This window comes from Protomyctophum bolini (genome assembly GCF_963924005.1).
Source record: "Protomyctophum bolini genome assembly, chromosome: 21".
NCBI classification, from domain to species: Eukaryota; Metazoa; Chordata; class Actinopteri; order Myctophiformes; family Myctophidae; genus Protomyctophum; species Protomyctophum bolini.
Window position 1 is genome coordinate 34,148,011 of NC_137882.1, and position 11,655 is coordinate 34,159,665.

General features: G+C 46.1%; 1 protein-coding gene across 1 annotated transcript; it reads right to left on the reverse strand.

Annotated features, from left to right (window-relative positions):
• Positions 1-788: 788 nt before the first annotated feature.
• On the reverse strand, positions 789-5,414 carry LOC308336500 (extracellular calcium-sensing receptor-like; the record flags this gene model as incomplete). The annotated part of the gene is made up of 5 exons (XM_080793866.1): positions 789-1,699; positions 1,786-1,909; positions 1,993-2,220; positions 4,323-4,543; positions 5,207-5,414. The coding sequence occupies 5 exons, from the start codon at positions 5,412-5,414 to the stop codon at positions 789-791; spliced, it is 1,692 nt and encodes a 563-aa protein (XP_080649992.1).
• Positions 5,415-11,655: the final 6,241 nt, after the last annotated feature.

Here is an 11,655-nt window from a genome sequence, read left to right on the forward strand (position 1 = left end):
ACACTGCCTCCTAAACTGTGTCATACACTGTGTCCCAGTACACTCTCTCATACACTGTCTCCTACACTGTGTCCTACACCGTGTCCCTCTCAGCTTGCTCCTGAATACCAACACTCAAAATCTCAGCCACTTGCTCACTCACACTCGGTCACACAGTGTTATGGTGAAATTGGTCACATATGTGGCAATCGCACGACTTGCCACACCCAAGCCGTGCTACGCATATGCCGAGTTGACGGTGCCAGTGTTCGACACCAGGGGAAGTATGACTGTTGGCTATGGTTGGATCAGTGGAAGTATGACTGTTGGCTATGGTTGGCTCAGTGGAAGTCCGACTGTTGGCTATGGTTGGCTCAGTGGAAGTATGACTGTTGGCTATGGTTGGCTCAGCTGAAGTATGATTGTTGTCTATGGTTGGCTCAGTGGAAGTATGACTAGATGTAGTTTAATATGGTAGAAAACAGACCATTAATAACAAGGTTATCAGCAATATATATATATATATCCAATACACGTATTGTAATATCATCTGTATTCCATGCTTTTTGCGCAGTGTGGAGAGCTCCGTAGATTTCGAGTTAGCTTTTTAGTCAGCCTGTATAAAGGGAGGTGAACGGTAGCGAGGATGCGCGATCCGGTCTAGGATCACTAAAGAAGCAAAGCGATCCGGTTTGGTATCAATAATTAAGCTTATCAGACGGAACGTTAGGCCAATAGAAGTTGCCGGTTGGATTCCAACTGGCGGAACGTTCCGTCACGAGCAGTTAATTGGTTAAAAATGTCTGCTTCTACGTCTTGGTGGCATGACCCATGATGGACTTCTTAGTGTTTCTCTCAGGTTTCAAAATTATTAGATAACACTTTGGTCCAAACAGAGCCACCAAAATGCCCAAACTAGATGCTAAAATAGCAAACACCTCCACTACATCTGCATATTTGCCTGGAGAGCTGATATATGCTGGTATGAACGCTATCCACACGGCACAGAAGATCAACATGCTGAAAGTAATTAACTTAGCTTCATTGAAGTTGTCTGGAAGATTCCTTACCATGAATGCTAGGAGGAAACTGAGGAGTGCTAGTAAGCCAATATAACCTAGTAACACCGCAAAACCAACTGGTGATCCAACATTACACTCATAGACTATCTTTTCAGAATAGTATTGTGTGTTTTTATGAGGAGTTGGTGAGGCAGACACAAGCCAGGCTGTGCAGATTATTGCCTGGATTGAAGTAAGAATCAGAACTGTTCCTCTCTGCTGCATAGGACCAAACCACTTAATGATGTCTGCACCACCATGCTTGGAGGCCTTGAACACAGCCAGCACCACCATAGTCTTTACCAGGATGCAGGAGACACACAGCACAAAGCTGATCCCAAATATTGCATGCCTCAGCTGACAAGTCCAGAGTCTGGGACGACCAATGAAAAAGAGTGAGCACAAGAAACATAGTTTGAGTGAAAGCAAGAGTTGGAAGCTGAGTTCTGAGTTATTGGCGCGGACCATTGGCGTCTCTTTATGATAAGCAAAGATCCCCAGGACAATAGCACAGACAAATGTTCCTAGCAATGAGATGGTTGTTAAGGAGATCCCCAGGGCCTCATGGTAGGACAGGAACTCAATGCTCTTAGGGACACAGTGGTCACACTGGGGACTGGACCAGAAGTCTTCTGGACACACGGTGCACTCTGTAGAGTCTAACAAATAGGACAAGATTAAAGGGACACTCACGTATATTCTTATAACCTTCTGTACATATACTGTATACATTATGTATCCCTACCTGTCTCATTGCTGAACTCTCCTTCAGAACAAGCAATACAGTCATAGCAGCAGACAGGTTCTCCTTTCCTTCTGGCCACTCGGGTTCCTGGAGAACAGCTCTCACTGCACACTGAACGAGGAGGCTGCAGAGGAAAGTAAAAATAATCAGTTTAAATATAAATTCCATTCACATCATGAGCTCAACATTTTAGAAAGCTGAAATTACTTTTGCGGATTGAAAGTTCCAGAAGATTCTGTCTTCATCGAGGGTGAGTTCTTCATCTCCGGAGGCTGTCATCTTGACTACACCTACGTTGTGAATATTTGTGCTTCCATCAGGGAGCCACGCCCAGTTCAATATATCGAAGATTGGTAAAGCATCACCATTCTCATCAAAGTATACACGATCACCACCAGATGTGGTGAAGTTGACCTTTTCCAGGTAATAGAGAAGCTAGAAATGGTGATGAGCAGAATCATGAAGAGCAAGAGACTTTCAAAACATACTTAAGGGTCCTATTATGTGCCCAAGTCACGCTACACACTATTTGGAGATTTAAGCATTGTGCAAGGGTGTTCCCGTTGCTGAGTTGCCATCTTCCGCCACCAGCCTCATTACTAAAACATGTGCTCTACCCCATACATTATGCATTGCCTTTGAACAAAACCAAATTCATAATGTCACCCACATTTGTTGAGAATTAGGAGTGAGGAAGACTTCTGCATCTTGTGTGACTATTGCATAATGAAGAGAGGCATGACCACATTTCTAGACAAGAAGACACAGCGGTAAACGCATATTTTATTTAACATACCACATTCAGAAGAACATTTACCACCTGTCCCCACAGACCACCTTCAGAAGAACATGTAATTTACCACCTGCTCCCTATACAGACCAACCTTCAGAAGAACATGTGATTGCCACCTGCCCCTATACAGACCACCTTCAGAAGAACATGTGATTGCCATCTGCCCCTATACAGACCACCTTTAGAAGAACATGTAATTACCACCTGCCCCCTATACAGACCACCTTCAGAAGAACATGTGATTGCCACCTGCCCCTATACAGACCACCTTCAGAAGAACATGTGATTGCCATCTGCCCCTATACAGACCACCTTTAGAAGAACATGTAATTACCACCTGCCCCCTATACAGACCACCTTCAGAAGAACATGTGATTACCACCTGCCCCTATACAGACCACCTTTAGAAGAACATGTAATTACCACCTGCCCCCTATACAGACCACCTTTAGAAGAACATGCAATTACCACCTGCCCCCTATACAGACCACCTTCAGAAGAACATGTGATTGCCACCTGCCCCCTATACAGACCACCTTCAAAAGCCAGCCTCTTCAATGTAGGAGAGAGTGCGAGTGCATATTCTGGCAGCGTATCTCCCGCGGAACACCAGCGGCAGTGGGTAGTGTTTCTCGGCGGCATCAGTCTAACACTCTACCCCAAACCTTTACCCTAACCATAACCGCAAGCACGACGCAACGCATGTCGGACCAAACGCACGGCCGTAGAAGCGAGCGGCAGTCGAGTGTCATAATCCCCCCAGTTTCCCTGGCAGCTGCTGCTAGAAGCGGAGTGACATAATCCCCCGGTACATGCTGCTCCTCCACCCCCCCGCTCCCTGGCAGCGCCACGGCTGTTACCGGCAGTTGCGGCGGCTGGACCGCGGCTGCCGAATGGACCAGAGCAGCAGAACGGAGCTGTCCTAATCCATCCACCTACTCCGGCTGCTGCCGGTCTCATGCCGTTGCCGGATTATGCACTCTGCAATGTAGGACCAGAGATGAGGGCATGTCTACACAAAACTGAGCTGGCATCCGGGTTCTGTCAAATGTTTCAATGACATTTTCCTTAATATTATTCTATGAGGAATAATTTCATACAATAGTTTTCCTTATTATTCTACATTTGAAAAAGATATAGGCCTACTGTGATCTCATCAAAGTCTTATTCAATAAATAATTGTAAGCTTAGAATCCATTTGATGATCAAATCTAGCAATTAAATGTCTTCCACTCTTACAACTACGGTCATGTTCCGTGACACGTTCTGTATTTAGTTAGTGCTTTACCTTACTATTTTCCTATGATTTTGTTATATTGTTTTCCTTGTGTCTTAGTTCCAGTTGGAGTTTCCTTTGCACTTGTGTTCTCCTCGTGTATGGATTTTGATGAACAAACCGCCTGCAATTTCGACTGCTCTGCCTCTCTGGCTTTGTCCTGCGTTTGGGTCCTAACCCTCTTGATTCACACCGTGACACCTACACAATACACATACATATTTTTCTATTAATATGTATTTTTTTTTCATTTATACTGTGTAATTCACGTTTGATTGTTTTGATTGTTATAATTTATTTGAAATATGGTGAGATTAACTTTATAAACTGTTATAAACTAGACTGTCTCACCTGCACAACCCAATAATATGTTTTTTTTCAAATGTGGTGTTTTTAAATGCGCATATAAACAATAAATAAAAATAATCCTACAGATAATCCTACAGGTTAACTGAATAAATATCCCACCTGCCATGGCTGTATTGTCTGCAAACTGGCACAGCTGTGTCCAGGGAAAGGCCCTCTTCCTGGCACACACTGCAACATGTCATGGAGGGCGTGGGCCAGAGCATACACAGCCTTGTATATATTATAATCTCCCCTGAGGTCAGACACATCCAACAGGGTAGTTTCTGCCGTTCCCATGTCCTCTTGTCCAGTACACACCCTTCCACCAGCGTCCACCCACTCTGGTGGAAGGGGTGAAAATTTACACTGAAATGTGCGTTCCCAAAACTGCCTCACCTGAAAGAACACAATTAATTCATAAGTAAATCGGTAAATACAATGAATTGATTAATGTATTGATTATTCACTTCATTCACAGTTTGCAGATAATACAGTGGTACAATTATACAATGGTGCAAAAAGGATAACACAAAATGTCCTAAGGGCTTGTGTCCATTGTGGTCCTGTGTATTCAATTCATTGAGACATTTAAAAACATACAATTAAATAAATATACAATCAAATTAAACAAAAATATTTACTATGTTATCCTCATGGTCATTGTCAGGACGTATTTTTAACAAGTCGTCTTTGAAACCTGGCATCTCTCCACGACGGATGGCAAAACCCAGGGTGCCTCTCAGGTACGGCAGGTAGTGAGGATACTGGAAACCTTCTCCCCACCAAATTGAAGTGGCAGCGAAGATCCATAGTAGACCTGTCACATTCTGCTTAACCACCTGTTCATCGTTTCGAAAGAAATGAAAGGCTTGTCAATACATTCTCATTTTAGATTCTTCTAATTATGAATCCCTAAATTAACATCCTCCACAGATGTATAGTAACACAAACCTCATCCAAGACATTATACATATAGGGCCCGTATCCAAACATAATGACCACACGAGCTGTGGACGTCTTCATCACTGTGACGATCCTCTGAAGTTTATCCAGGTCATTGTGGAAGGGCAGAGCCTCTGAATAAGCCACACAACCCAGACCAGACTGGTCCAGGCCAGACTGGAACAATCGGGCGGCGTCACGGCCAGCATCATCATCACTGAACAACAGTCCTACCCACGTCCACTCGAACCACCTCATAGTCTGGAGCATAGCTCGCACCTGAGTGGATGAGGAATGGACGGAAATGTACTTAGGTTAGATCATACAGTACATGGGCAAACGGCGGCCCAGGGGCCACATGCGGCCCCCGTGTTCACTTATGTGGCCGGCAGGTTAATATTGGAATACTGTTATATTATTGATTTCAGCTGTTATTCCAAACATGCAAACATGACCCGCTTTAATCTATAATGGTCAATATTAGTAGCATAATTACAATTTAAATTCTGTCATTGTCAGGCGGAGGGGGGGGGGGGGGGGGGGGGGGGGTGGTTGGTAGGAGGTTGTCCTCTAGGGAAAAAACTAAAAATGTTTGTACCCCCTCATTTTTATGTTCTCCCATAGGCGAGATATTGTATGTTGTGACCAACTGCTACTGGTATGAACAATAAAAAACTATGAATAAAAAAAAAACAATTTCAATTGTCTTTTTATGTCCAATGCATTTTAATTTAAATAAGTTTGTTTTAAGTTAACATAAGTATAAATAAATGTAATAAAAATGTTAGACCTACTTTTCAGGATTAGCAAATCCTGAAATACTCAAATCCTTAGCAAAAATAGCAAATAATAATTCAGGAGTCTGTAGAAATATAGTGGCCCTCTGGAGTTAGTGTGGAAATACAGTGGCCCTCTGGAGTGAGTGTAGAAATATATTGGACCTCTGGAGTGAGTGTAGAAATATATAGTGGCCTTCTGGAGTGAGTGTAGAAATATAGTGGCCCTCTGGAGTGAGTGTAGAAATATAGTGGCCCTCTGGAGTGAGTGTAGAAATATAGTGGCCCTCTGGAGTGAGTGTAGAAATATAGTGGCCCTCTGGAGTGAGTGTGGAACTATAGTGGCCCTCTGGAGTGAGTGTAAAAATATAGCGGCCCTCTGGAGTGAGTGTGGAACTATAGTGGCTCTCTGGAGTGAGTGTAGAAATATAGCGGCTCTCTGGAGTGAGTGTAGAAATATAGTGGCCCTCTCCTACATCAAAGTTGCCCACCCCATGGTTCGAGTATTCCAGTATCTGAAACATTTACTATTAGATACCAACACATCTATTGTTATAGAAGTTCACCTGGAAGACAAAACTTGGCATTGTTCTGAAGAAGGATGGGAACTGAGTCCGGTCGCTCAGACAGGAACAACCAGCAAAGTAACTTATCTGGAAAAACAGAATAAAAACAAATACAAAAGATATATTCTGTAATGTACTAGATCTTTGAAAGGTATAGATGTCACCGAGGAACAGACCAATAGAACTGGACTGTAGGTATTCAACAGTGCGTCTGGTACCCTCAGGGCAGTACTACTCAACCCGCTGCCCCTGATTAATGTATCTCCGGCCAAGAATTGAAGTATAATATTAGTTATTTTCATTGTTTTGAACAAGATTTTAGTTATTGTATTGTAAAAAGTTGTATGGCCTGACAACTTAGTATTAACCACTTACTTTATTACCTGTGATAATCTGTTCGTTATATGTTCTCTTCACATTTTGTGAATGAAGCCTCATTTTGGTCTTCAACCAGCCAAAATTCTCCCACCTTCTCCGCTCCCTCCATTGACTCTGATGCTAGCGTCCAAAGCAACCAAAGGTATGGCATCCCCATATCTTGCAAGTCCGATACAAACACGGGTATATTTTACCCAATGTAAAATATTCCATACAAAATATTTCTCATCAAAATATATTGAAGTACAGCAATACATGCATGCAGGGGCGGCCTTAAGGATCGGGAGGCCCCGTTCATGACATCATCATTTTAATAATTCATAATAATTTTTTGTCAGTGTGTATTATCGGACTTCAAAGCATGAACAGCACACACAGCCAAGTAGAAAATACACAAAAGCAACTTGCTTGATTAAACATCTTTTTTTACTTTAAGGTATATAACTGGATGGCAGCATAGGCTATACAATGATGCAATCGCAACTGTCAGCGCTGCTAGTGCTAGATTATTTAAATTAGATTATTTTCCGTTACCCGACAATTAAAACCCATTTTTTAATGCTTGCGCAAGTTGGTTACATTGTATTAGGGCTACTGCCTACCGTCATTGCATTATCACGGCCCGGTTAAAAACGAGAATGATACACACCATGAACTGACCATAGACAATATCCCTTTTACAGCTCTCTCAAAATTGCCAGCCTATACACATAGGACTGGACAGAAAGAGAGTGCAGAGAGTACAGACAATATGCCATACTATTACTAGGCTGTTGCTCTGCACTCTGTGCTCTGCACTCTGCGCTCTGGACTCTGCGCTCACTGTTCGACAGAGGCCTAAGGCTTTTGGAGTTTGTCAGGTATAACAGCTTGTTGCTAGCGAACACACTTGGCCCCCATAAGGCCTCCAGACGATGGACCTGGCACAGCCCCGGTGGAGAGTATCACAACCAGATCGATTACATCATGGTCAAGAAGCGCTTTCGCTCAAGCATTAATACCGGGAGGACACGCAGCTTTCCAAAAGCAGACATTGGGAGCGACCACGACCTCGTCCTGATGTCTTTCTGCCTACGCTTGAAAAAGATCAAAAGCTCCAAGTGCACCAGAATGAAGTTTGATCTGGACAAACTGCGAGACCCTGAGGTGGCAGAAGCCTTCAAGGCAATGATAGGAGGAAGGTTTGCACCACTGCTCATCCTAGGCTCAGAAGAAATTTATGTCAATAGTATGACGACCACGATGAACACACTCATAACCGAAACTGCCACTGAGATCCTTGGCAAACTCCGCCCAAAGAAGAAACCTTGGGTCACCAATGAACTGCTAGAGCTATGTGACAAGCGAAGAGCTCTGAAGAAGAGTAAGAACACACCTGAAGGATCTGATGCTTATAGAGAAAGCAACAAGTGCGTCAAGAAAGGCATGCAGTCAGCAAAACAGAACTGGATTGAGGGAAAGTGCCAAGAAATTGAAGACAGCCTGAATGCAACAACGACACCAAGAAGGCATATGAAATTGTTAAGGAGCTAACAAAACCAAAACAGACCAGAGTCTCTGCAATCCAGAGCAAGACCGGTGAATGTCCGTTGAACGGAAGAACAGAACATCTTGGATAGGTGGACAGAATACTGCTCTGACCTCTACAACCACACGGCAACTGGAGATCCAACAGTCCTGACATGTCCTCAATCCACGGAGGAAGAAGACAAGCTCCCCATCCTCCGTGAAGAAGTTGAGGCAGCAGTCCGAGCACTGAAAAAAGGAAAAACAGCCGGACTGGATAACATCACAGCAGAGCTTGTACAAGCAGGAGGAGAATCCATGATCAACACCCTCACCATCCTGTGCAACAAAATCTGGCAGAGTGGTGAATGGCCCACTTCATGGACACAGTCACTCCTCATCACACTTCCGAAAAAAGGCAATCTTCAACTGTGCCAAAACTACCGCACCATCAGTCTCATCAGCCATCCCAGCAAAGTCCTTCTGAAAATAATACTGAATAGGTTAAAACCTCAAGCTGAACTGATCATAGCGGAAGAACAGGCTGGATTTAGGGCAGGGCGGAGCACCACAGAACAGATATTCAACCTGAGGATTATCTGCGAGAGATATCTGCAGCATCAACAACACCTTTACCACGTGTTCATAGACATCAATAAAGCCTTTGACCGGGTCTGGCATGCTGCGCTGTGGGCGACCATGAGGAAGTATAACATCAGACCTAACCTTGTCACTGTCATACAACATCTGTACAACAAAGCTACCAGCGGAGTTATCTACAACGGAGCTATCGGAGACTGGTTCAGGACAACAATTGGAGTGCGCCAAGGATGCCTTCTCTCACCCATTCTCTTTAACATTTTTCTGGAGCGTATCATGACGGATGCCCTGGCAGACCATGAAGGAACGGTCAGCATAGGAGGCAGACCAATCACCAACCTCCGCTTTGCGGATGACATTGATGGGCTAGCTGGGGAAGAAAAATAACTTGCCAGCCTAGTGGAAAGGCTTGACAACACTTCCCGAGCCTATGGAATGGAAATCCATGCAGAAAAAACAAAAATGATGACCAACAACGTCAGCGGCATATGCTCAGACTTCCAAGTCAACGGACAGTCACTGGACACGGTCTCCAGTTTCAAATATCTTGGAGCAATCGTGTCCGATGAAGGATCCAAACGGGAAGTCCTTGCCAGAATTGCGCAAACAACTGCTGCCCTGGCAAAACTCAAGCCCATATGGAAAGACAAACACATCATTCTGACATCAAAGGTGAGACTACTGCGATCACTTGTCATGTCAATCCTTCTATATGCTTGCGAAACTTGGACCCTTATAGCTGAGCTCCAGAGGAGAATACAGAGCATGGAGATGAGATGCTACCGTAGACTCATGGGTATCTCCTACACCCAACACGTCACAAACGAGGAAGTACGGCAAAAGGTCAGCCAAGCCATTGGCCCACATGATGACCTTCTTACTACGGTCATAAAGCGTAAACTGAGGTGGTACGGACACATCACCAGATCCTCAGGCCTTGCAAAGACCATCCTGCAAGGCACCGTACGAGGTGGCAGGAGAAGAGGGAGAAGAAAAGATGGGAAGATAACATCGGAGAATGGACACACTTGAAACTCAGCGAGGCAATGCGAGCTGCCGAGGACAGAGAGGGATGGAGAGAGCTGGTCAACAGATCGTCTGTGGTGCCCCAACGACCCTCCGGGGTTACGGGATAGGTGAAGGTGAAGGCTCTGCGCTCTGATGCCCTCTCCACGCCGCGCACAGTGGCGCATGAACAACAACAACAACAACTCCACGTGGACCCACGACGACCCACGTATGAATTAGATAGTTTATAAGAAATGGCACGGCGGCCATCCTTGCAGGCAGTGACAGTAACAGAATGATAATCCTGTAGGCTGTAACCTGTTCATTTTGGGGGGCATTCAGCCTGTTGTTGATGATGAATGATACTGTAGCGGCCAGCATGGCTGCAGCCAATAGGACTGTCTTGGGGGTGGGACTTTGAGAGTGAGTGACGGGGGTCCTACGGAGAGGCTCTGGGTGCCGGGTAGTTAGGTTGAGAGTGCACGTTTACCTATGAGGAATATAAATGCTGTTGTTGTTACATGAGTGTACTAAAGGAATAAAGAGGGATCTTTATCGTTGGTAACTACGTCTCTGCCTCCTGTTCCTGGGATCGTTACACTGGTGTCTGAAGAAAACTAAAACTAAAAACGAATTGTCGTACGGAGACGTAAGTTGCGCGCATTGTTTACTAGCTAGCTTAGCTTCAGTTGGCGTGTTAGCTAGACCGGCCGATAGCATGGAAAGCTCCGGTGGAGTGAAAATGAAGAAAGAGCCGCGGAACGGAGCAGATTATGGGCTGCCTGGACCGTCGGCCGTCATGCCCCAGCTAGAGTTGGCCACGGAGGCTGACCACTGCGGAGGTCGCGCCGCGGGGGACGCCACGGACAGCAAACAGCCGCCGCCGCCGCCTCCTCCTCCCGCCTTTTCTCCCGCGTCTGCTGCCTCGGTGAAGACGCCCAAGTACAATGGTGGCTCGGACTGGGAGGCGTTTCATGCTCAATTTGAACTGCTGGCAGACGCTAGAAGGTGGGAATCAAGGGACAAGGCACTGCAGTTGGCTTTGTGCCTTGAGGGGGACGCTCTGTCATGTCTCCTGCTTCTGGACCCTGTGCAGCGGCGGTGCTACGATGCCCTGGTGGGGGCCCTCAAGAGGCGGTTTGGAACGTGGTCCCAGCCAGCGCTCTTGAAAAATGAACTGAGAGGGAGATGCAGGAAGCCTGGTGAGTCGCTCCGTGGGCTGGCTAATGACATTGAGGGCCAGGTGCGGCGGGCATACAGTCACATGCCCGCCGATGCACGGAGTGAATTGGCTACTGATCTGTTCGTCGGGGCCATCTCCCCCCCTGATCTGCGTGTACAAGTACAGCTCCAGCACCCGAAGTTTCTGCTAGAGGCGCTGGAGACGGCTATAGACAGAGAGAGCCTGCAGGGTGCTGCTGCCAGCGGTGGGCAGGAAGTGAGCTCCCATGCGGTGAGGGCTGCGTCAGGATGCCCCGCCAGGGAGGAGGTGCCAGCATGGGCGGCTGAGATGACTGAGCTGCTACGGGCGGTGACTCTACAGGTACCGCCGCCGCGTGGCCCGCAGGTCTGCTGGGGGTGTGGCCAGCCCGGCCACATACTACGGAGGTGCCCTGCTGCTCTCCAGAAGCGGGGAAACTCCTCGGGGTCCGCATAGACGGGGATATGCGGGCCCCC